Genomic DNA, 22,923 nt, shown 5'->3' on the forward strand with positions numbered 1-22,923 from the left:
ACCCATTGCAACCACCCATCTTCCAAGGCCGATTTCGGCCAACTCCGGTGGAGTTTTTCAACGCCACCACCACCATCTTGAAGCTCTCATTCCCCTCTACAAAACCCAACCAAGAACCACCTTGATTAACCACTGTATGAAGCAGTTTGAGACCATAAAAGTCGACGGTTCTCGCGGTGCTCCAACCACCATTTTCAATTTTCCGGCGAATTGGCAAAGCAATGGCCGATGCCACCACTTGGGCTTTGTAGCCCATCATCCCAGGAGAAAATCTCAACCAACCTTGACCCTGTTGGACCACCATAGACGACGAGTTGACGCCGGGAAGCTTTAGGCACCCGCCGGCTTTGTGGGCAAAATTGACTATCTTCCATCCACTTTTGGACTTCGTGGCAGGCGACGATGGTTCGTGATGTCTCAATTTTCGTGCTAGGGAGTCGTAGCGCGGACCTCAGGTGAGTAGGTCTTTTCCTTTTATCGTATATAGATATGACTAATAATATATGTGTTAAAATATTATGGTATGATTGAGTTTTAGATTGCATTATGATATATCTATATGCATATTATCGGCATATAATTACTGTGAATGCTTTGAAGTACTAAGTTGAACTACGAATGACTTGATCCCGTTTGAGGGTACGTAGGCAGTTTAACAAGACAGTTAGATGCATCCATAAAACAATCCAAATTTAACATGATAATTGATTCCTTCAAGGAAAAAAGTTATGATAGCTAACATCGTAGAAATTAACCATGATTTTATTATGGTCTATCACTAGGTTTAGTTCTGATTAAAAATGTTGAGACATTAAAGTGGTTATGCCAAATGATGCTACGGATGTCCAAGTAAGCTTCATGTGAGTACATGTTGATGATAGTGATTTCAATGTGTATGGTTATGTTTTTATGCATTTAATGCTCATTATCCTACACCTCGGTGTTAGTGCTCCGGCCAAGGACAAGGCCTAGCCTTCACGTGATCACTTAAGCGCATTTATTTACACTTAGCCTGTCGTACAGACCACATTAAGTGGTTTCGACTCATGTGCAAGAATTGGTAGATAAGTTATATAGGTAACTTCAACATTGTTGTACAGGTTGCCTATGAGTCGTACAAGTTGCCTATGAGTCGTACAAGTTGCATTAGGCAACTCCAACTTATGTGCTAGCATGGATTGATAATATATGGATGAGTCGTACATGTCACTATAGGTGACTCCGACTTATGTGTTAACATTGATTGATGAGATATGAATGAGTTATCCAGGTCACTATAGGTGACTCCGACTTATGTGCTAGCATTGATTAATGAGATATTGATGAGTCGTACATGTCAATATAGGTGACTCCGACTCATGTGCTAGCATTGATTAATGAGATATGGATGAGTCGTACATGTCACTATAGTTGACTCCAACTTATGTGCTAACATTGATTGATGAGATATAGATGAGTTGTACATGTCACTATAGGTGACTCCGACTTATGTGCTAGCATTGACTGATGAGATATGGATGAGTCGTACATGTCACTATAGGTGACTCCGACTTATGTGCTAGCATTGATTTATTGAGCACATGATTATTTATATTGCTCATGAGATGATGTGTTGTGGTATATTTATGGATTTACTATTGATATACTTTTGATTTACATTGATACGTGGTATGATTTTTTATTTGGAAGCTACACAGGTGTCACAGCGATGGGTTATAACGATTTTGAAGGTTTTTATTAAAATTTTATTTCCATGGCCACTCACCCTTGCTTTGTTTCCACCCTCCAAGTTTTTTTTTTAGCTAAGCTTTCTTATCGACGAGGATTCGTGGCAAATCTTGGTATTGGAGATTACCTTCGATGGTATGATTCTCAATCCGCTCTACTGTACTTTACTTATGCTCTGACATCACATGTGAAATGAGTTCCTTTCTGTACACAGCGCACTCTCGTATTTAGGCGCTTTTAGATTTAAATTTATTCACATTTTCCCATATCACTATACTTTATAACTTTGTCACCCTCTTGGTGTTGGCCAGCACGACTCGATTTGAAATCTAAGTGGACTTTCCGGGTCGGAATGTGTAAATTATTCATTACATTATTTTTTTTATAAGAAAATGAATATATTTAATATGGAACTTTAACGAAAAGCACCCGGTACTGTTCACTTTAATGAAAAACCACATTTTTACACTAAAAAGTCAATTCTGGTACTATTTACTTTACCTTTTATTTTGTCCTTGTCATTAAAACTCAAAGTTTTCAAACCATTTTCATTAGTTTTCCTTATATTAAAAGGAGAATCCTAGAACAACCAGAACCAATACAGTTAAAGTTAAAAGCTTGTAAGGTTAAAAGGGAGAGACAATATTCCAAAAAGGGGGATTCGAAACCACAAAACCCCACATTAGCTAGCTTATCAATTACAAAATTGACTTCACTAAAACCATGCCTCCAACAAATAGAGTGGAAACTAGTAGCCAGTCATTTACTGTCTTCGAGTGAAGAGATAAGTATAAAAATTTGGGAACTTTAACGAAATGTTTTTAGTACTATTCATTTTAACGAAAAATTATATTTTTATACTAAAAAGTCAATTCTGCTACTATTCATTTTACCATTTATTTTGTCATTATCGTTAAAATTCAAAATTTTCAAGCTCTTTTCACTAATTTGCCTTAAAAATTATGAAAAAAACATTTATTAATTAATAAAAATAGATTTGAAACAGCTTTCAAATTTGACAACAAATTCCTTTGATGTATTTTCATATTATGCCACGTAAGAATTAACATTTTAATTGAAAAATACTAATGATGTCTTTTTTCATTTGGGATTCGCACATATATAATAAATTTGAGTTCAATCAAATTAAAAGTAAAATACCAATCTAACCTACATTAATTGCCAACCAAAACCCTATAAATTTCATTCTAACCCTCAAATTAAAACTGAATATTAAAAAACAAATTGAAGAGTAATGTAATTTGACACGCCTAAAATTTTGCTCTTTTTTAAGGACTTGGATTGTCTGCCCTCCCATTTCTGTGCCCTCTCCGTGCCCTCCTGTTTTGTGTGGTCACAGTTAAGCCACGTTAATATTTTATATTATTTTTTTATAAAAATAATAAAACAAAAAAAAATAGTAATATAAAATGTTAACGTGACTTAACCATGACCACAAAAACAGAAAAGCATGGAGAGGACACCAAAATTAGAGGGCAGACAATCCAAGTCCCTTTTTTAAAACTCATCATTTATTAACATATCTTCAATTAAAAAATAAAAAAGAAACCTCATTTACTTGTCCCCACTTTTATGTTCTTTCTTTTCCTCTGCTTTTCATTTTAAAAACAAAAACAAAAATTATTTACAGTCCTTACCAGCAAAAATGTCTGTGTAAATATTTTTTATTTTTGTTTTTAAAATAAAAATGAGAAAGGAGAAGGGAAAATGAGAGTGAGAAAGAGGGTTTTTATTTTTATTTTTTAATACTATGTTAGAATTACATATAAATGAGACTTGAGAAAAAACAGTAAAATTTGACGTATGAAATTATATTATTGACCATGTTTTTTTTGACAAATTATTGATCATGTTTTTAGAAGGAATATAATGGTAATTTATAGAATTTTGATTGACATTAGCATGTAATCAACAAAAATATAAGAGAATAAAATTCAAATTTTATATCCGAAACGACTTCAGTGATTAATTAAAACCAAGGAATTATCAAGAAAAGAAAAGAAGAGAGCGGGTGTGAAAAGGGAGAAGGGAATGAATGAATGTTGCGACTTGTTCGAGGCCAAAATCAAAACCAAAAATTTGACAGGCACGGAGAATCGCTTTTTATTATCGCCAACCTTCAATGCAATTTGCGCCATTTTTTTAATTGGACGCCCTTGCTCTGCAAATTGGCTTCTACTTCCACTGAAAGCACTTCTCGAATACAAATTTAAACAAAACTATTCGAAATAAATAAACACAAAGAGATCTGAGACGAAAGAAAAACTCGGGGAGAAACTGAGAGAAAAACAGCCGCACAAAAATAAAAACCAACGGAGGCTGAAGGTGAAGGAGAGGCGTCGAAATTTGTTTGATGAAGAAAGGTTTATCGTAGTCATATTTATAGGCGCGGAGGGTGAAACCCTAGACTGCTCAACTCTCTGCGAGAACGAAGGAAATGACGAGTCTGCCTATCAAAAGTTGGGGTTTGGGCTGGTGGGCTTTCACATTAGTTTGTGCATGTCATCAGTGCGGATGCGCTCTCAATTGAACTAATCACATTCACGTGCGCCGTATGTTAATACAAATCTTGTGGTTATAAAACTCTACTATTTTTAATTTTTTTTTAAAAGAAATCAGCTAGTGATTTCGTTACGCAGTTCGGCAGCCTACTTTTCAGATTCTGGAAAAATTCATATAGACATTTCAGCTTATTCTGGTCACCAACTTGTAATTCATCAATGTCAGGTCATGTGCAATACGAGCCTGTAATTTATCCTCAATCACTAGGTCATCCCATAACAGTTCTCTTATAATTAGTTTCAACGGAAAAGAAAAAACTCATATAATTAGTAGTATTATTAGGCTACGTTTGTTACACCTTTTTAGAGGGGACTAACTTGCGTAGGATTAGTGTCTCATAACTTCAAAATTAGTGTCTCATGGGACTTACCTAGACTACGAGAGCTTCACTAACATGATGTTAGCAATCCTGTGCTTCTGAGTGGGATTGCTAAGAACCCCTCAAATCTTGCCTTCTCCTTCATCTCTACTCTTTAGCCACCAAATGACACAATGACGATCTCCACCATCCCGTAACAAACGGGGCATTGTGGTTAAACATGCTATCATTCTTGGTATAAATTCAACTTTTCCTCTTAGTTTTGGCCAAATCTATTCATGTATGTCTCATGTGTAAAGGTGAAAGTGTATTGATACCTTTTTTTTTGTTGGAGCTTATTTGATATTTAAGTCATGTTTGAAACATTTTTTTTCATCCTTTAACACGAAGTGTATATAAATAAAATTTAGATGGGAACTAGGAAGATCACGGCTGGTTTTGAAGTACAACTCTATAGAGCGTTTTTTGTCAATAGGCCTACACGTAAGCGGATTGTTAGAATACAAATAATTGTTGGGGTGTATTCTGATAAATTACAATTCTTCATGATAAACAATAAACCAATAAACTTTATCTCACGCATGCGTGCAGACACCGGAGACACACACATAATATATATATCACTTCTCTCCCCAGAAAAATAGTTTCTCTGTTTCATGTAAGAGGTGGCATATCTTTTGACCCTTGAATTTAGTTTAACGATCCAGATTGAATAAAAAAGGTACTAGAAGGCATCGAAATAGGAAGAAAGAGAATTCATCTTTATTTAGTAAGCTAGTGTCAAAGACTTTAGCACCGATATATTTTTGTTCACTACTTTTAAATGGTGGTACTGCTTATGAGAATGTGAATATCTCAAGCTAAATACGTGGATAATATGTATTTTTGCTCACTACTTTCAAGTGATAGTATTGCTTATGAGAATGTGAATATCTCAAGCCAAATATGTGGACAATACAAATTGGGTGTTGTGGAACACGTGTGACCGTTGGGTTTCATATGTAGGACAATCTAATTTTGTTACGATGAAGAAGTTGGAGTTCCACCATAAAACTATTTGGTAATACCTTTTATGAGCCTTTGCAAGGTTTCTTGTCTCACCGATGTGCGACTCTCTTTTGTCTTCATATCCTCTTACTACTCACCACCCTACTTGTTACCATTAAATGAATTTAAAATTTTGAGATTTGTTTCTATCCACTACATCAATATTAAAATTTAAACTAAATCAATGATAATAAATAAAATGGTAAGCATCACTATCATTTGGGATGGTAAGCAAAAAGTACTCCTTAGGAATAGGGACAATTGTGTCTAAGAAAGAAAATATTTTCGCTCATCTCGTTTAAGTGATGATAACCAATCTTCAAATTTAAACCTTTTTTTTTTTAAAAAAAGCACCCAAAATAACGCAATTGGGACTCAGTTGACACGTGCCGCTTTACGTCCGTGGATGCCTTGTATAAACGAGTCACTACTTCTCCCGCCCATACTTCCTGACCGTCCGAGTCAGACTGAGCTAGCTCGCTCGCTCGACATTTTTGCCCTCTGTCAGCCTGTGCGCGGTTCGATTCCGAAATGGAGGAGATGGACGAAACCGATGCTCAACCTCAGGTCCATCTCGACTACTCTACCTCGCATATTTTCTTTTCTCACTTTCCGTTTGGTTGCCGAGAAAATGGAGGAAAACAACAAAATTTAGTTGAGTTTTTGTTTGTTGTTCGGGTTCCGATGATTTTATAACGAAGTAAACAGAAATCATACAGAATTCGCTACTCACTGGAAGAAAAAATGACGCAATTTGCTCTGTTAGGTTAAATTTGAGTTAAATTGGACTCAAAAGTTTGATTTCCTCCGTTTGGCCGCCTAGAAAATCAAGAATGTAGACTGAACTGTTCACCTATTTTCTTTCATTTTTTGTTGAATTATGGATAAATGCGCTAAATTCTATCTAGTACTAGCTAAGCAAGTTTAACCGGCAGTAATTGATCTGTTTCTTTCTTGTTTTTTGTTTTGTTGTTTTGGGATTCAAATGCAGGTGTATATGGCCTGCATTCGACACGGCCATCGGTGAGTCCTTAGTTATTACCTTACCTAATGTTTGGTATCAGTCTGTATATGGCTAATGTGGTTACTCATTGTATATTCCATATATATTAATATTTACATTCCATTCTTAATCAAGCAGTAGAATGCATTTGAAATTGATGACTTTGCAACTCCTTCATTCCAGTGTTGGAGTTTCTTATTATGATTCTAGTATTCGCCAGCTTCACGTGCTGGAAGTTTGGGAAGATGGCAGCACGGACTTCCCCCTAATTGATTTGGGTATGATTTTGATGTCTCATTAGGCAGTCAATTTCCTTTACCCTGTTGGTTTAGTACTGGACTTTCTGATTCTGATGATTTGATGGGTTTCCTTCTCACTCAACTTCTACTTGTGTCTGATACCCTCACTTTTATTTCAGTTTCTGTTTAGTGAGCATAATAAAATGTATCTTATGTGTTTTTATATGCAGTAAAATATCAAGCCAAGCCGCTTATCATTTACACAAGTACTAAAAGCGAAGAATCATTCTTGTCCGCTTTACAGCGAAGTGGTATGTTGCTGTTAATTGGTAGGTTCTGAATTTCAGCATGAGGACAGTTGTTTACTTTCTAAAGTATTGCAGATGGAATGACTGAGGCTTTTACGGTAAAGCTTGTGAAAAGTTCAATATTTAGCTATGAGCAAGCATGGCACAGGTAAAAGAATCAGATATGCATGCTCTGAAGATTTTGTTAAAGATAACTTAAGTTTTTAAATTTGGCCTAGTGTAGTAGGCTGAAAAAAATTAGTTTCGTGAGCGTATTTAACATTTTTTTTCTCCAAATGCTCACATGGTTGTAATTTTCAGAGTGTCTTCTTAAGTACGTTTGTGCAATTTCCTTCACATGGTTTTTCGGTAGCGAAATTTAAAATCTAAAACTTCATACATGTTCAACCTTTGGATGCCAAACCTTCTTTGCCTCTTTTTAATGTAAGTTTATGCCTTCCCATGAAATCATTGATCAGCATTTCCATTCTATCATGTCCATGTTTGTCCAACATTATATGATCAATATGATAGACAGATAGCAGTCACCCCTCCCACCTCTCTCTCTCTCTCTCTCTCTCTCTCTCTCTCTCTCTCTCTCATTCTTATTGTTACTATTACAACTACTATTATTATGATTAATACAGGCACTGTTTTTCATTCTTATTCCCATTCTCACTTTTCATCTTTATCATCATCATGTTGTTAATTTTGTTGCTCAATTTTACAGATTGATATACCTTCGAGTAACAGGGATGGATGATGGATTAAACATCAAGGAGAGAATTTGCTATGTACGTTAGATAGCCGTATATTTATATTTCATAGCTTATAAATCCTTTTGTATTGTGGTCCTATTGGTGTTTTTAACCCCAGGATATTACATTTAGCTTATTCATGCCTCCTAGGTCATGGATGTGCTCTGTGTGCGCACATGATCTATAATATGTGTTTTTTGTGTTCTATACATATCTATCTTCCTTTTGTCTTAAACAACGATGGATGTCTTTATCCTTTATTGACAATGAATATCTTTCTTTGTTTGTCAACTGTAGTTGAGTTCTATGATGGACATGGGAAGTGATGTTCAAGTTCGTACTAGTGGTGGCCTTCTTGCCATATTAGAGAATGAAAGGGTTGTAGATACGCTTGGACAAATGGAAAGTGGGAACCCATCCATTGCAATTGATTCTGTTATAGAAGTGTCACTGTATCTTTTTGTGTTGTTTACAACGTTTACATTCCTTTATTTCATTTTACTCTTGTGGGTGGGGGTTGGTTAATTAATTCAGGGATGATACTTGAGACAAAATGTACTCCTTCACTACCAAAATAGAAATAATTTCCTTAAACTCGATGCAGCAGCTCATGAGGCACTGCAGATATTCCTAACAGATAAGCATCCAAGCCATATGGGGATTGGTAGAGCAAAAGAAGGGTAATTTCTGAATAATTTTCTGGATAGTTTCCTTTGAAAACTATTCTGATGTGTTTTAATTGCAGGTTCTCTGTATTTGGCATGATGAATAAGGTCAGTTGATCTTTTACATTTTTCTCTCTTGGTTGGCTGGGTCTCCCTTATATCAAGCTAATTTACTCATTTTTAAATTCAGTGTGTGACGCCAATGGGGAGACGTCTCTTGAGGTAAACTTTGTGAAAGAGAACTGTGTGATGCCACTGCTTTGGATGTTATCTCTAACCCAAAGTCCTTTTAACGAATGTTAATTTTTCTCATACCAGAAGCTGGTTCTTGAGGCCAATACTTGACCTTGAAGTTTTGAACAACCGTCTCAATGCCGTATCCTTGCATGTTAAACTACACTACTGCTTAAATATGACTTGTATCTGGTAGCCAAGAAGATTAATAATAGTTTGAATCATGTTAGTTAATTGGTTTCAAATTGAGATCAGTGCATTAAGAACAAATATTGCCTCTCACAGCATTTGAAGGAAATGTTTTATAATATAGATTGACTTCGAATCATTAGCATAAAGCTATTTTCTTTGACAATAAAGATATCATTCTTTCTTTCTTCTGAAGAATTGATAAATTCTTTACATGGAACTCTGAAATCTGTAAAGGACATTCCTCACATACTCAAGGTACCATTCACCATACTAATTCTTCTCCTTCTGCTGCTTTGTGTCTGGATTTCTTTCCAAAAGTAAATTTTATGGTTGGTAGATTTGTAGCTACAACTGGAGTCTGGTTAAAACTAGAGCTCTTTCTGCGCAACTAAATATCAGTTATCCCTGTTTGCTCAATTGGTTTATTACTTATGTGTTAAAACTTTCCATACTCATTGTTTCTGTTTTGAAAACAAGGAATGTTTGATTATAGTGTGCCATATAGTTTTTAAACACAGTATGTGGCTTTTATGCCAAATATTGACCAGCGTAGTGATAACTATATTTTCCTATTTGTTATCTTTCTACTATAGGAATGGTTGTGTAGATCTGGCAATGTCTGTTTTGCGAATGTTGTCTGTAATTTTTAAGTTGAAGCTTACATATTTTTTTTTGAAGAAATTCAACTCCCCGAGCTCGATATGTACCAGCAGTGATTGGACAGCTTTTTTAAAGGTATGTTTTTAGCTATGCTATGCGCCTTTAACCCCTTTTCCTGATTATTAAATGTCTCCTATCCATCAGGCAAAGCAGGAGTTGAAGATACTCTTAGGTTACTGGATGGTGTTATGATTCATTTTTACCTCTAGATGTGCTTGTGTTTAGAACTTAGTAAAACCATAATGATCAAACATTAATGTCATGTTCACTATGATATACCATACTTCCTTTAATTCTCTTCGCTGATTAGTTTCCTGTTTGGCACTTGTCGGACTCTTAGTAAGACAAACACCAAGCTCCTTATGAAGAATAGAATGAGTTGTGCATTTTTGTTCATGAAACTTGCCATGATTTCATGTCCACTTCAAATGAGTTGTGCATTTTTGTTCATGAAACGTGCCATGATTTCATGTCAACTTCAACTATCTTATAAACTTTGATTCTTAGATCATGTATGGCATCATACCTCTTTCCTAGCTTTAAGTTAGGTGACATAGAAAATATCTTTTTTTTTAGCTTTTACTGGGATGAGGTTTTTCAAATCAGCAACCAAAGTTCAACTCTTAAGTGGTGCAGTACATGGTAAACATGCTAACATTGTGTAAGAAAATAAATTTATGCATGACTTTTAGAATTAGATTCTCATATTTTTTGAGAGTCTTTCTTTGCCTGTGTCGAAACATTTCAGAGATATTGCTTCTAGTTGAATTTATCTCAATTTGGGGTGGGGGTAAATAATGTGTTTTCATTTGAGGGAGCTTGTCCTACTTAGTTGTATTTTTCTTCCATATTTGTTAGTAAGGTTTTTGTCTCTTACAAAGAAAGGCTAATTGAACCTCAGCAGAATTTATAAAGAGTGGTATAACAGTGTTGCGCAATGTTCAGAGAAAGCTTTCCTCTTTTGACTAAAAGAATTCTTTATGATTTTCTTGTAGAGTGTTTGTTCACTCTTGCATGTAAACAAGATATTTGAAGTAGGTGTTTCTGAGAGTCTTCAAGAGCATGCAAAGTACTTCAATTTGGACATTGTTGAGAAGGTATGATGATATTTTTTTTTGTTGCATATGCTGTTTGTTCTACCTTCTCTTTCTGTTATTCTTATATACTAATTTGTTTCTTGGTCTGTTGTCTGAATTTATGCAGGCTGCTTCATGCATTACAACTGAGCTGGCTTATGTATATGAATTGGTAAGTTTACAAAGCATTCTTCATTTTTACAGCTGTTCTTGCAACATCAAAATGAAATTTAATATGTGAATCCCATAAGAAGAGACTAATCTTTAGTTGAACAAAACCATGTCTAAAACCCTGCAGTCCGCTCCTCATGTGGTAAAACAACTCTAGACTCATGTGGGAAAACAACTCTAGAGAGAATTTCATTTGATTTTTCCTTAAGTTTCCCTAATAAGATTGAGAATGGTTTCTGAGATTTTTTTATTCAGTTCCCCGTAAATTGTTTGCATCCCAGGTTGGTGAGAAGGTGTGTCATACCTGGTTTAGCCTTCGGTGGTTGTGGAACTTATTTCCATTTCCTCTTACGCCCAGGATTATCTGAATGACATATGTATAATTGGAAAGTGAAGAATCTTTTGTCTTCATTTAGTTATGCTTCAAGCCAACATAACAAATGTTTGCTACTCTTATTGGTTTTAATCTTCAAAATTGTTTCCCCTTAATGCGTTATTATCATAATATCAACAATGTCTTTTGTAGGTAATTGGTGTTCTAGATGTAAATAGAAGTAAAGAGAAGGGATATGCGACGATTGTGAAAGATGACTTCTGTGATGAGGTTAGGCATAAGTCCCAAATTCCCATTCTTAATTGTTCAATCAGATTGCATATTCACCTTATGCGTCATCTACCCATTGTTGTTTTTAGTTTTATATTTACATTTTGTTTATGAGGTTAGTTTCATGTAGCATTTCTGTTAGTTCAATATTGAAAGGGTATAATTTACGTGTTCAACTTTATGCGTCTTGATATATCTGTAGTCTGTATTGCTGGGTTTGGCTGAATTTGAATTATTTGTAATGCGAACAAGTAATTCCCTTATCTTCTTTTATAGTTAGATGAGCTGAGGCAAATATATGAGGAATTGCCTGAGTTTTTAGAACAGGTAACTGTTATTCAGTTCTTTTATAGATCTAATTAGAAAGTAGATTGAAGTCTGACTTAATTACTAGTTACTAAATAAGATTCTTTTGATCTTACAATTGCCTTGCAGGTGTCTCAAATGGAACTTGAAAGACTTCCTCAGCTGTACAAAGACAAGCTTGCTCCTTGTATTGTTTATATACATCAGATAGGTTGGTTTTAATTTTGTACCATCTTAAAAAGAATTTTGTTGGGTGAGATGCATTTTATTTAGATTCTCCTCAGAAAGATTGCCCCTTATTTGTCAGATAACCTGTACATGATGAAATTTCAAAAATGATTTTATGTTTTATTGTGGTATTTCCATGCACACTTTCTAAATGCCTTTTATTTACTGTTGATTTGTAGGATACTTGATGTGCAGTTTCGAAGAAAAATTTGATGAAGCTACCCTGGAGAAAGTTCAAGATTTCGAATTTGCTGTGAGTTGAAATATAGTTTAGTCTCTATAACTAATATGCATTTTTATGAGGTAATATAGCTATCAAAATTAGTTCTCTGATGCAGAAGGAGAAACAAAAAGGTTCTTTTATTATACACCAAAGACACGAGAGCTGGATAATTTGCTGGGAGATATCTATCATAAAATACTAGGTAATGCATGATAGTCTGAACATCAATACTGTGTTATAGCAGCCTAGTAAGCCCATAACTTAAATTTAATACTATTTAATTAATGAGACAGACAGAATTTTCATGCTGATTTTAATTTTTATTATCTTTTCTCTACAAATGTTTCATTCATCAAATTTATTGATAAAGATATGGAGAGGGCAATCACTCGAGATTTGGTGTCGCATATACTTGTATTTTCAGAACACCTGCTTAAGGCTGTAAATTTTGCAGCTGAACTTGATTGGTGAGAATCATTTCAGTATCAGTGCTCCAGCCTAGCCCCTTCCCTTCCCTCATCTCCTTTTTTTCGTCTTATATTTGTCTTACTAAGTAATACTTATATCTTCATGCGGACATTTAGCTTTTTGTCATTGGCACTGGTTGCTCGTCAAAACAATTATGTGAGGCCGACGCTGACTATGGATTGCTTGATTGATATACAAAACGGAAGGTGAGACGCATGATATATTTGCATTATTTGATGGACAATACTTCTAGTGGTTATTTATTTACGTAGGGATAGTAACAAGAGTTTTTCAATTTCCAGACATGTTTTGCAGGAAATGATTGTAGACACATTTGTTCCGAATGACACAAAGATTGAAAATGATGGTAATGGAATTATACATTTAATTGCCATATTTAATTATGGTTTGGCTCAGTTCAGGAATATAACAATTCCCATCTTTGGTTTCCAATGCTTCTTTCTTTCCAGGAAGAATTAATATCATCACTGGTCCAAACTATTCAGGGAAAAGCATCTACATAAAGCAGGTCAGTAAGGCTGTCTCTGTCCCCCCAACCCACCACCAACATCACCCCCCCCTTCCCCGCCCCGCCGCGTGCGAGCGTCCTTTTTAATATGTGTTTGATTTATGGGGCTGTGTTTCTATCATTCATCATTCATTTAAGTTCTACAAGTCCACAATATTTTATCTGGATATGAAATATTGGAACTTCTTTCCAAGCATCTAATCTCTTGGTTCAGGTGGTTGTGACTTGTGACAAATCAATGATTCAGATAGGCAGGGGTAATGAAGCTAGTGACAATTTATGTAACAAGGACATTCTCTTTTAGGATCTTTGTGCCATGTCAAAAATATTTGAATGTTTTTGTGCAAATACCATGCTGAATGTTGATGTCGGTATTGAACTTAATTTCGTTCTATGGTAGTCCTCTTGCTGATTTTTGGTATCTCTTTCACATAGATGGGCATTAGCTATGCCTCTAGCATAGAAATTTTTGCAGATCTACACATATTGACAAAAATTCCTTTTTCAGGTAGCTTTAATTGTTTTCCTGTCCCACATAGGAAGTTTTGTACCAGCAGATTCTGCAACTGTTGGCTTGACTGATAGGTTTGATCCACATACCGACAGCTTTCTTACGTTCAGTGTTATGCTTGTATGCTATTGGTCAAAAGTATAATAACCATAGTTTCTATTTCTATTTACAGAATATTTTGCGCAATGGGAAGCAAGTTTATGAGTGCTGAAAAGTCAACATTTATGATTGATTTGCATCAAGTAGGGATGATGCTAAGGTATACTCTTTAGGCTTCCCTGTCCTAAATTGTAATTATATTATGTGTGATAAACCTGAACTTGCGTCTTTTTAGTAGTATAGGCATAACTCTAAGTGCTCCAGTTATAAGATTATCTTATTGGCATGTGCAAGAGTATTTTTGAAAGGCATAGTACTTGTTAAGAGTGCAAAATCATTTTCATTTTCTGAGACTACTAACTGATTATGGTTGCACAATATCATCGTGTTAACGTGACTTTTGTCAATAACAAATGACTTGGATAATTACGTTGAACAGTTATGATTACTAATTATTGGTTGCCCCCTTTCTGGTTATATCCATGCACAGTATTAACATAAGTATTCCATTTGATTTGCATGCATTCATTTGAGAAAATTAACAGGCAGGCGACTTCAAGGTCTTTGTGCCTCGTTGATGAATTTGGTAAAGGTACTCTTACAGAAGGTTAGTTTTCCACACTCCCTTGCAAACAAGAAAAAATTCTTGGTCTGAGTTTAGCAGTTGCATTATTGCGTAATGTTCTCATTGTTGTTTCAGATGGTGTTGGTTTGCTTGGTGGAACTATAAACTACTTGGTTTCATATGATGACCCTCCAAAGGTTTCAGGCTCCTCTTCATACCATGAGGATCGCGTTACAAGTACAATCTATTTCTTCCAATTTTGTATTGAGCTTTGCAATTTATTTTGTAGGTACTGGTGTGCACTCATCTGACTGAGTTATTCAGTGAGAGTTGTTTACCTAAAGTAAGTAAAGCTTGAGTTACTATACAATACTTCCATACTTGAATTGCATAAGAATGAAGGGTAATATCTTTTCGTTCTTATTTCAGTCCAAGAACATCAAATTTTACACTATGAGTGTGTTGAGGCCTGAGAACTTTACAGATATTGAGGATATTGTATTCCTATATAGGTAAACTTTCATTACCTCTATACGTTGCATTGCTGCAAAGGAAATGTGGCATTCTGTCAGGAACAAATTAGATGGTATTCCGTATGAGGTTTATGCCTATGGTGGTTTGGATCACAGTGTTCATGCTTAAAACATGTTCTTTAATCTTAGCACATTCAGTTTACATTAATTCTGTATCATCTGACCACATATCTTGCTAACTTGTTTTCTTGTGTGAGATAATTGCATCAGTGGATGACACTCTAGTTGCTTCAATTACAGAGCCAGTAGGCGATTATAATTCCTGGGTCAAAACAGTTTTAACTGCGTCTTAGACTCAAATTATCAGATATAGCTTTATGAAGTGTACAGTCATTATTAGCAACCTCTCTGATTCCAAGCTCATGCATATGTTGATTTTCTATGTTTCACTGCTGTTTAATGCAATTTTTCTATTTAATGTTTGTAATTTCACTTTTCATTTCTTGCAGGCTAGTTCCTGGGCATGCACTTCTTAGCTACGGTGAGTATTGTGATAGAGCTTCACCAAATATATACATGTATATTGTGTGTACTTGTATGTGTATGCGTGTGTGTGTGTGTGTGTGTAGATAGATAGAGAGAGAGAGAGAGAGAGAGAGAGAGAGAGAATGTGAATGCTAAGGTTTTAATAAAGAACTTGCTTGGTTCAACTGCGTAAAAGATAAACCATGATAAGTGCCTTACTGAAATACTGACTAGAAAATGTTTTAGCACCTGTATATATGTATTTTAACGCAACAACTAAGTTGGGAATGCCGATTTGGATAATGTTATTTGTAATCAGTCTCTTTACATCCTGCAGGTCTGCATTGTGCTCTACTTGCCGGTACGTTTCCAAAGCTTAAAACTTGTGTTCACGATTTTCAGAAACAGGGGAAAAAGTTCCATTGAGTTTTCCTTGTGTCACACACACACAAATCCATGGGCGAGCACACACATGCATACGTGCTCATGCATATACATATGCACATTCATGAAATGAGTCTGGGTTATTTCCTTCTTGTGAATAAAATCTTTACGGACTCTTGGTGGCTGCTCTAATTTTCCGGTAGAACTAATTGTACTGGTTATGCAGGTGTCCCCGAGGAAGTTATTCAAAGAGCATCATTTATATTGGACGCTCATGGAAACAATAAACACGTTGAGCGATTGTGCAATGAGAACGTATCAGCTATGGATCAGCAATACCAGGTTTTAATCCCAAAACTGAATCTGTGATTCAGAATTGAAAACATGACATTAGTAACACTTCCCCTGCAAAACCATGAGATGGAATGTGGCAATTCTACAATACGACGGAATAACATTTTTCAATCAAATATTTCTGTTTTAATTGTACTAGTTTCTATATCTTTATGATTTTTTTTTCCCTTAATTCAATTGCAGAATGTAGTGGACAAGATGCTGGCGTTTGATTTTCGCAAAGGCGATGTAGGCTTGTTTTTTCAGGATTTATTTCCAACTGAGCCTTAAAAAAGTACTAAAGGTAATTAAACGTTATTACTTCATCTTCTTTTTTTTTCCAGGAAACTTTATGCTTTCCAGATAATTTTCCCACAACTGTGAATGCAGAAAGATAAAAGGTTGTATCTGGTTGGCAATTTATGAGGACTGAAGCATTGTCTCTACCGTCGATGGATGACAACGATATCTTCCCGTCTCCATCCAAGAGAAGGGTTGAATCATTGGGCCAGATAATTCTTCTATCATTTTTTCTCTTAGGTATATATAACTCAAATTTTGATGTCATACGAAGCGCATGATGCTGGAATATAATCGTTTCCTTTGCATTTCAAAATCTGTCATGATGCTTTGCTTCTTTTGTAATGGTACACATGTAAACTCATTCATTCACCCTTTACTGCACATGAACTTAGCCCAAGTATAACCTCCTAAGAAAGCCATATTATATCGAGATTGCGTCTTTCGTTTGGAGTCTGGCCCGAGCATTTTAAAGAGCGATTAACTCCTTCACAGTCATCGGGGATGCGTATTTTGAAGGGCCATCGAAAAATTTTTCCACTATGATGCCATGAGTTGCCTGTGTAGGATGGTAAAAATCCCAGAAGACATGGTCCCTTCTGTTGGAGCACAAGGATGCAACTGGCAGGCAAGGACCCTCGGCGTTAAGCTTCCCAATCCCACAGCATGCAGCTTTAACCTCTGTAAATCCTGAAATCGAATGCGAAATTTTTGGTTTGTTAGTCGAGTTAACTTAAAATTCTTCCTCTAGTTTCCTACAAGGGCGGCAAAATATCGGTTATCATGATCAATATGTATTAAAATTGATGGTTTAACTACACAACATGCTTGATGGAATTGTACATAGATTATTTCTGCTTATGAAGAAGGAAAAGAACATATGAGTACCGTAAGAAGCTGCGTTTTGCACGATGTTAGTCAAGACAGTGTAAGTGTTGAAGAGGGTGTAGCTTATGCCCAACGCCGGTTTCAATTGCTGCAACATGGACTTAAGGGCTTCATTGTACATGACAGACAATGAGTTTGCGCCCTCTTTGCACTCTTCTGTATTTGAATCCCTTTGCGCCGGACAGCATCCGACCGGCCCAGTCCCGACAACTACAAATTTTTGGGCGCCGAGAGCATGTATTCTCTGCCGAACAACGAAGAAAGAAACACATTAAGCATTGAAGTGCATCTGAAGATTCACTATGCAAACATGGAGCTAAGCCAATGTGTTCTCGTTACCTGTAATTGTTCCTTTAGATTCGACGCCATCAAAACCGCGTACTGCTGCGGCGTGTATTCGTTTTGGAGCTTGGATTTTTTAATGTAGTCGAAGATGTCATTGCTTCCAATCACGATCAAAAACAGAGATTTTGAAAGATGGTCTTTGGCGCCCTCGGATCCTAACTGTAGCCGAATGTTTTGATGTACTTCTGAGTAGTAGTTTACTTGGTATGACAAAGGTATTGACTGACGCTGTGACAGCAAGAGCAAAATAGGCAAATCATTAGTTGTTGGACAGAGATTCGATTTTCCTTTTGCAGGCCAAGTCACGTGATGAGCGTTATATTCAGGATAGAGAAGAGTGTATCTTTAGTGACGCATCAAATTTCAGGTTCACTCATTATAATTTGTAAAATGATAACGTCACGTGACGGTGGTCCCACTACAAAAAATTTCTCTTTATAAGAAGGTGCTAAACTGACCAAAAAAAAAAAAAAAAAAGGTGCTAAAGAATAACACCCAACTTTTCATGTGAAAGCTTTTTCACCAACTTTCATAAGTAGGGTTACAAGCATCCTACCCAGATCATGTAAAAAACGAATTGGATTCTAAAGCATTTTTAGCGGAATATATTAACATGTGCTAAAGCAAGGATGTTATTTTTCTTTTTCTTTTCTTGGGTCTGTAGCGTTATTTTTCTTTTGAAAGAGTGTTGAATTCATTGCACTTACAAATTGATTATCTGAACCATTGAAGATTCCAGCTCCTCCGGAGGCGAAGCTAACTCCATTGACGAATGACGCCTTTTGCTTGTTGGACTTGGATACAAGTGACAGGTATGGTGGTGACGGTGGTAATCCTACTTTCTCGGCTGCCAAACAAAAGATAACAAGATTATACATACTACGTACCCTCTCATTCTCTCAACATGCATAGTTGTCACTAGTCATGATTTATTAACTGATGATATGTTAAACGTACCAAGAAAATCTGCAGAATTCTTGCCATTACCAAACCTCCCCGTGGCTACTTTGCCAGGATAATCAACCCCATTATGAGGAAAATTTGCCTTGGCAAGAGAAATTTTTAGGTAATTGTTGTTACCGACGTCCACTAACGAGTCTCCGAACACGTAAATGGCTGGAACCATCTGAGCTTCCGAAAGAGGGACGATGAAACTAGAAGTGAAGAGAGAAAAGACGACGACGAAGGAAGCCATTGGCAAACCATCAGTGTGATATTTAGCCATGGTTATGAACGAACCGTGTCTAAAGCTCCCTCAAACTTTGGTATGTAATGTTTCTGTGTGATGGTTTGAGGGACATGAACAAGTGGATGTCCTCTTATAGAGGGAGATAAGTTGATGTGTTTACAAATTTCGTGTATGAAAAGGATAGGTTTTAGCCGTGTGGGCTCAAGCAGTAGCAGCAGCACTCATCTGAAAGACTGAAACCTCTTATTCTGACAGTAACTTGTCATTACTTATTGGATATTTTATAATTTGTTCTTCAACTCTTTGTTGTGTCTTCCCAAAATATCTATCTTTTGTCATTGGAATTACTTTTCTTTTTAAATACAAGTGTTTCTTGAATTACTTTTTTTTCTTCATCTAATTGTTAAGAGCTATCCTGATATATCAATTTCATTAATCATGCTTCGATCATTTTCGTGAAAAATGTTGAAGTTTTACCATAAAAATAATTAGTAATATAGGAAGTAGCTCAACCTTTTATAAGTTCGTGCAAAGTTTATTCTTTCACTGATGTGAAACTCTTTTACCTACACATTCTTACACGCTCCCTCACGTGTGACGAATTTTCAAGTCAAACATATGGACACTAAGAATTGGGTGACATGGAGAACTTATGGCCGTTGTGCTTCACATGTGAGCAAATATACTCTGATGTCATGAAAAAAGTTGAGGTTTCACTATAAAACCAATTAACAATATGACAGTAACCCAACCTTTTATAAGCCTTTGTAAAATTTATTTTTTTCACCGCCGTTAAACTCTTTTACTTTCACATCATCACACTTTGTATATCACCATTGATCATGCACATCATTCCTTAATTGTTCTTTTGGTTAATAACTAACTTCTCTGTTGATATATATTCGTTGATTTTGCTCCTTCCTTGGTTACATGACCATTGCATAAATATTGCCCAATGAATAAACATTGAAGTTCCAAATTATTCTCGACTATAATTGTTATTTGAAACAACTATATATTTATAACGGATGAAGAATAAATTAGTTACAAACTCGCTATCAAGGAGATACAAATTCTACTGAATTATTCTCGCTTATAATTTAGCATCCTTAGAATTAACATTAATCGCATATTTTGTATATAACTAATTGGTTTTTGTTGCTACAATTACATTTTTCTCTTTCCCGTTTCAAAGAACAAAGGGAAAGAATAAAATCATAGGTATGAACACAAAATGGAAAAAGGATATAGAGAAGAAGAAGGAGACATCATGGGTTGAAGTGGGGGTTCCATAAGTGTGTTAAAGTAGGCCAGTGCTCTAACATTGGAAATGAGTTGCAGAATTGCGGTGGCCAGTCTGGAAAGTCAGTCTTTTTTATTTTTTTGTTTTTATTATTATTTTAATTTTAATTTTTCAAATTTTAATCTCATATCATGCCCATATAGATATTCTCTTGCAACCATTTAACCACAGGGCAAGTTTTTGTTAAGGCCAAATTTTTTCATGATCTGTGTGATAACACATCACTTTCGATGTGATCATTGTGGTGAAAAAGCTTTTAATTAAACCTTTGTGGTGGGCCTTGTTAGCAATTGAAGTCCAAATCCAAATTTCCGTTAGTCTTTTGTTAAATAAACTTACGTGACTATCACATGAAGGGTTAAATTCGTCATTTCAATACAAATTACATCTTATTCAATGGACATCTAGTATAATTTAGGGTTTAATTGAAATTAGATTTTACAGAAAAAAAAAACTTGAACGCGAAGACTGAAACCAAACCTGTAAAACCATGTCAATGGCTTGGAGAAGAGGTGAAGGTGAAGTTGCACCTAATTTCTTAGGTATGATTTAATTTCGTTTGCAAATCCTAATAATTCTAATATACCATTGTTTTTTTTTCAATGCCAATACGTCTTTGATCATAAGTTAGTCTTAGTACCAGTTTGATACTGCTTAACTTTAAAAAAAAAGCAGGTATGAAAAAAAGCACCCAGTTTTTTTTTTGTATTTGGTGAACTTTCAAAATCAACTTTTTTTTTTCATAGTTTTGGGTGAAAAAAGCTAAAAAGGAAAAGCAGTAAAACTCAGCTTTGGAAAACCTTTTTTTTTTTTTTTTTTAACAATACACTGGCAAACAGTGCCATTAAATGAATTTTAAATCAATTCTCCGGCGCCGTAGTTTTTTTTTTAATTTTTTTGATTTTATTTTTTTTATCACAATACACTGGCGAACAGTGCCATTAAATGAATTTTAAATCAATTCTCCGGCACCGTACTACCCTGATTCACCACCCCATCCCCTCCATCTCTTCTTACTCTCTAGATTCACCACCCCATATCTCTCCAAATCCCCACCAAATACACCCATCGCCACCTAGCAGACCATGATCCTAACCCACTCCCTGCTAGATGATAACCCAGATCCCACCCACCCATCCACCACCACACCTTCCAAAACATGTAATGCCTTGGAAATCGAAATGCAGGAAATACAAATGGGAGTGAGGGCGAAGGTTCCAGATCACCGGAACAGAGAAATGCGAGGGGACGAAGGTGGGTGAGGACTTTGAAATTTCAGGAAGGATCATTGATGAAAAATGGAAGAAAAGCCATAAACATTTTGGCCAAACAAAATATAAAGAAAGAAGAATGAAAAAGCTAGAAAGAAAGGGAAACAAAGAAGAAAGGAAAAAGGAAACAATCATGAAATTTTTGGCAAAAAGAAAAAGAAAGGAAGAAAAGCCCATAAAGCTTTGTTTTTTTTTTGTTTTTTTTACACAATTACAATCGTTTTACATAAATATTTATCAAACACTATAATACTGTTTTTATTTATTTATTTATTTTATTAAAAGCACTTTTACAATTATCGTTACTAAACACTTTACTGCTTTATTTCACAGCAGCACAACAAAAGCAGTTTTTTTTTAAAGCACAACAATACCAAACTAACCCTTAGTCTTACTTGAATTTTCATTCTTGCATCAATTTGTACCAGTTTGAATGCATAAATGCCTTTCAGTTTTGTCTTTAATTGGTAATGTGGTTTTATGTAGGCCTTAGTCAGCCAGTACACAACCTTTCAATTTTTTTCTTAATCGTCTTTAAATTTTAATTCTTTAACTTTCTTACGCTCTTGAAGTTCATATGCAGAGGCAGACCTGAAGATTGAATTTTCTGCAATGCCTTTCACCCATTGTCTTTAATTCTACAATGCCTTTCACTCGTCTGAATGCATATATACTGCATTTCACCAATTATCTTTATGTCTTTAATTTTTCTTGTGCATATGTGATTTTTCTGCATTATATAGGTTGAGATACATGTGCTATCAAGTTGGGGTGATGGTTAGTGGTGGTGGAGGAGGTCCACTAGTGGCTATGGCGGTGGTTGGGAGCTTGAGATGAGATACGGGAACTGCTGGGTTTTTTTTTTATCTTTACAAGTTTCTTTTGTTTGTAATTTTATTTTAATTCAATCATGTTTTTGTCTTTTTATTTTCCAAAATAAATAAACTTAATTTTGACCGATCTACATGTGATAATCACATGATTTTATTTAACGGAAGACTAACAGAACTTTGGATTTAGACCTTAATTGCTAACATGGCTCACCACATGGGTTTAATTAATAGCTTGTTCACCACAAGGGTCACATTGAAAGTGGCGTGTCACCACAGGGACCACAAAAAAATATATGTGGTTCACTTGATAAACACATAGTAAGTAATGATAGGTCGAGTAACGCCACTAATTGTAAGAGAGAATTTCTCCAATTTAGGAGTGGGGTGCTTTCATTTTAGCCTAAATAAATATTTTTACAATTTTATGTGCACTCATAGGTTAAACAAGAGTAGAAAAATTATAATTGACCTTGAACTTAAGAGAAGGAGAGATTATATTCACACACTCTAAATTACTTTTCCCACACCCTTTTAATTTTTTAATATTTTTCTAACAAGTGTTAATGGTGTTTCAAAATATTAAA

The 22,923-nt window shown here is 35.4% G+C and overlaps 2 protein-coding genes, 1 long non-coding RNA gene and 1 other non-coding gene across 7 annotated transcripts; 1 reads left to right on the plus strand and 3 right to left on the minus strand.

The window, feature by feature from the left end:
* Positions 1-740: 740 nt before the first annotated feature.
* LOC126588248 (uncharacterized) lies at positions 741-4,233 on the minus strand. 2 transcript variants are annotated; one of them, XR_007611381.1, is made up of 3 exons: positions 3,254-4,127; positions 1,471-3,024; positions 741-1,125 (listed from the first exon to the last, which is right to left on the minus strand). It is a non-coding gene; the product is annotated as an uncharacterized LOC126588248 (long non-coding RNA). The 2 variants fall into 2 exon arrangements; XR_007611380.1 differs by lacking the exon at positions 741-1,125 and having other exon boundaries at positions 2,189-3,024; positions 3,254-4,233.
* LOC126591679 (small nucleolar RNA snoR86) lies at positions 3,788-3,911 on the minus strand. The gene has a single exon (XR_007612487.1). It is a non-coding gene; the product is annotated as a small nucleolar RNA snoR86 (small nucleolar RNA).
* Positions 4,234-6,126: 1,893 nt separating the features above from the next.
* Positions 6,127-16,910, plus strand: LOC126588238 (DNA mismatch repair protein MSH5-like). Of its 3 annotated transcripts, none has more exons than XM_050253322.1 (35): positions 6,127-6,244; positions 6,669-6,700; positions 6,864-6,958; positions 7,150-7,230; positions 7,303-7,375; positions 7,937-8,000; positions 8,262-8,416; positions 8,543-8,644; positions 8,710-8,737; positions 8,820-8,851; positions 8,948-9,005; positions 9,224-9,310; positions 9,734-9,790; positions 10,711-10,812; positions 10,919-10,963; positions 11,489-11,566; positions 11,843-11,893; positions 12,002-12,083; positions 12,280-12,353; positions 12,426-12,525; positions 12,694-12,790; positions 12,908-12,997; positions 13,094-13,158; positions 13,262-13,320; positions 13,829-13,905; positions 14,004-14,090; positions 14,476-14,537; positions 14,631-14,692; positions 14,785-14,838; positions 14,925-15,007; positions 15,478-15,509; positions 15,831-15,854; positions 16,104-16,219; positions 16,415-16,514; positions 16,601-16,910. In XM_050253322.1, the coding sequence occupies exons 1-34, from the start codon at positions 6,209-6,211 to the stop codon at positions 16,499-16,501; spliced, it is 2,427 nt and encodes an 808-aa protein (XP_050109279.1). In that variant the 5' UTR covers positions 6,127-6,208; the 3' UTR covers positions 16,502-16,514; positions 16,601-16,910. The 3 variants fall into 3 exon arrangements, with proteins under 3 accessions (XP_050109279.1, XP_050109280.1, XP_050109281.1); XM_050253323.1 differs by having other exon boundaries at positions 16,751-16,910; XM_050253324.1 differs by lacking the exons at positions 6,127-6,244; positions 6,669-6,700; positions 6,864-6,958; positions 7,303-7,375 and having other exon boundaries at positions 7,168-7,248.
* LOC126588240 (GDSL esterase/lipase At5g55050-like) lies at positions 16,792-19,050 on the minus strand. Its single transcript, XM_050253329.1, has 5 exons — positions 18,701-19,050; positions 18,451-18,590; positions 17,738-17,971; positions 17,399-17,642; positions 16,792-17,200 (listed from the first exon to the last, which is right to left on the minus strand). The coding sequence occupies exons 1-5, from the start codon at positions 18,966-18,968 to the stop codon at positions 16,980-16,982; spliced, it is 1,107 nt and encodes a 368-aa protein (XP_050109286.1). The 5' UTR covers positions 18,969-19,050; the 3' UTR covers positions 16,792-16,979.
* Between the last annotated feature and the right edge of the window lie 3,873 nt (positions 19,051-22,923).

This window comes from Malus sylvestris, chromosome 11, assembly GCF_916048215.2.
Source record: "Malus sylvestris chromosome 11, drMalSylv7.2, whole genome shotgun sequence".
NCBI classification, from domain to species: Eukaryota; Viridiplantae; Streptophyta; class Magnoliopsida; order Rosales; family Rosaceae; genus Malus; species Malus sylvestris.

What these genes read in the sequence shown, in the direction of transcription:
- LOC126588238 (XM_050253322.1), top strand. Translation starts at nt 6,209, where the DNA reads ATGGAGGAGATGGACGAAACCGATGCTCAACCTCAG. An exon ending in ATTTGGACATTGTTGAGAAG is followed by an intron (nt 10,813 to 10,918) that starts GTATGATGATAT and finishes GAATTTATGCAG; the next exon opens with GCTGCTTCATGCATTACAAC. An exon ending in TGCCTGAGTTTTTAGAACAG is followed by an intron (nt 11,894 to 12,001) that starts GTAACTGTTATT and finishes ATTGCCTTGCAG; the next exon opens with GTGTCTCAAATGGAACTTGA.
- LOC126588240 (XM_050253329.1), bottom strand. Translation starts at nt 18,968, where the DNA reads ATGGCTAAATATCACACTGATGGTTTGCCAATGGCTTCCTTCGTCGTC. An exon ending in ATGGTTCAGATAATCAATTT is followed by an intron (nt 17,972 to 18,450) that starts GTAAGTGCAATG and finishes TTGCTGTCACAG; the next exon opens with CGTCAGTCAATACCTTTGTC. An exon ending in ATCTAAAGGAACAATTACAG is followed by an intron (nt 17,643 to 17,737) that starts GTAACGAGAACA and finishes GTTGTTCGGCAG; the next exon opens with AGAATACATGCTCTCGGCGC.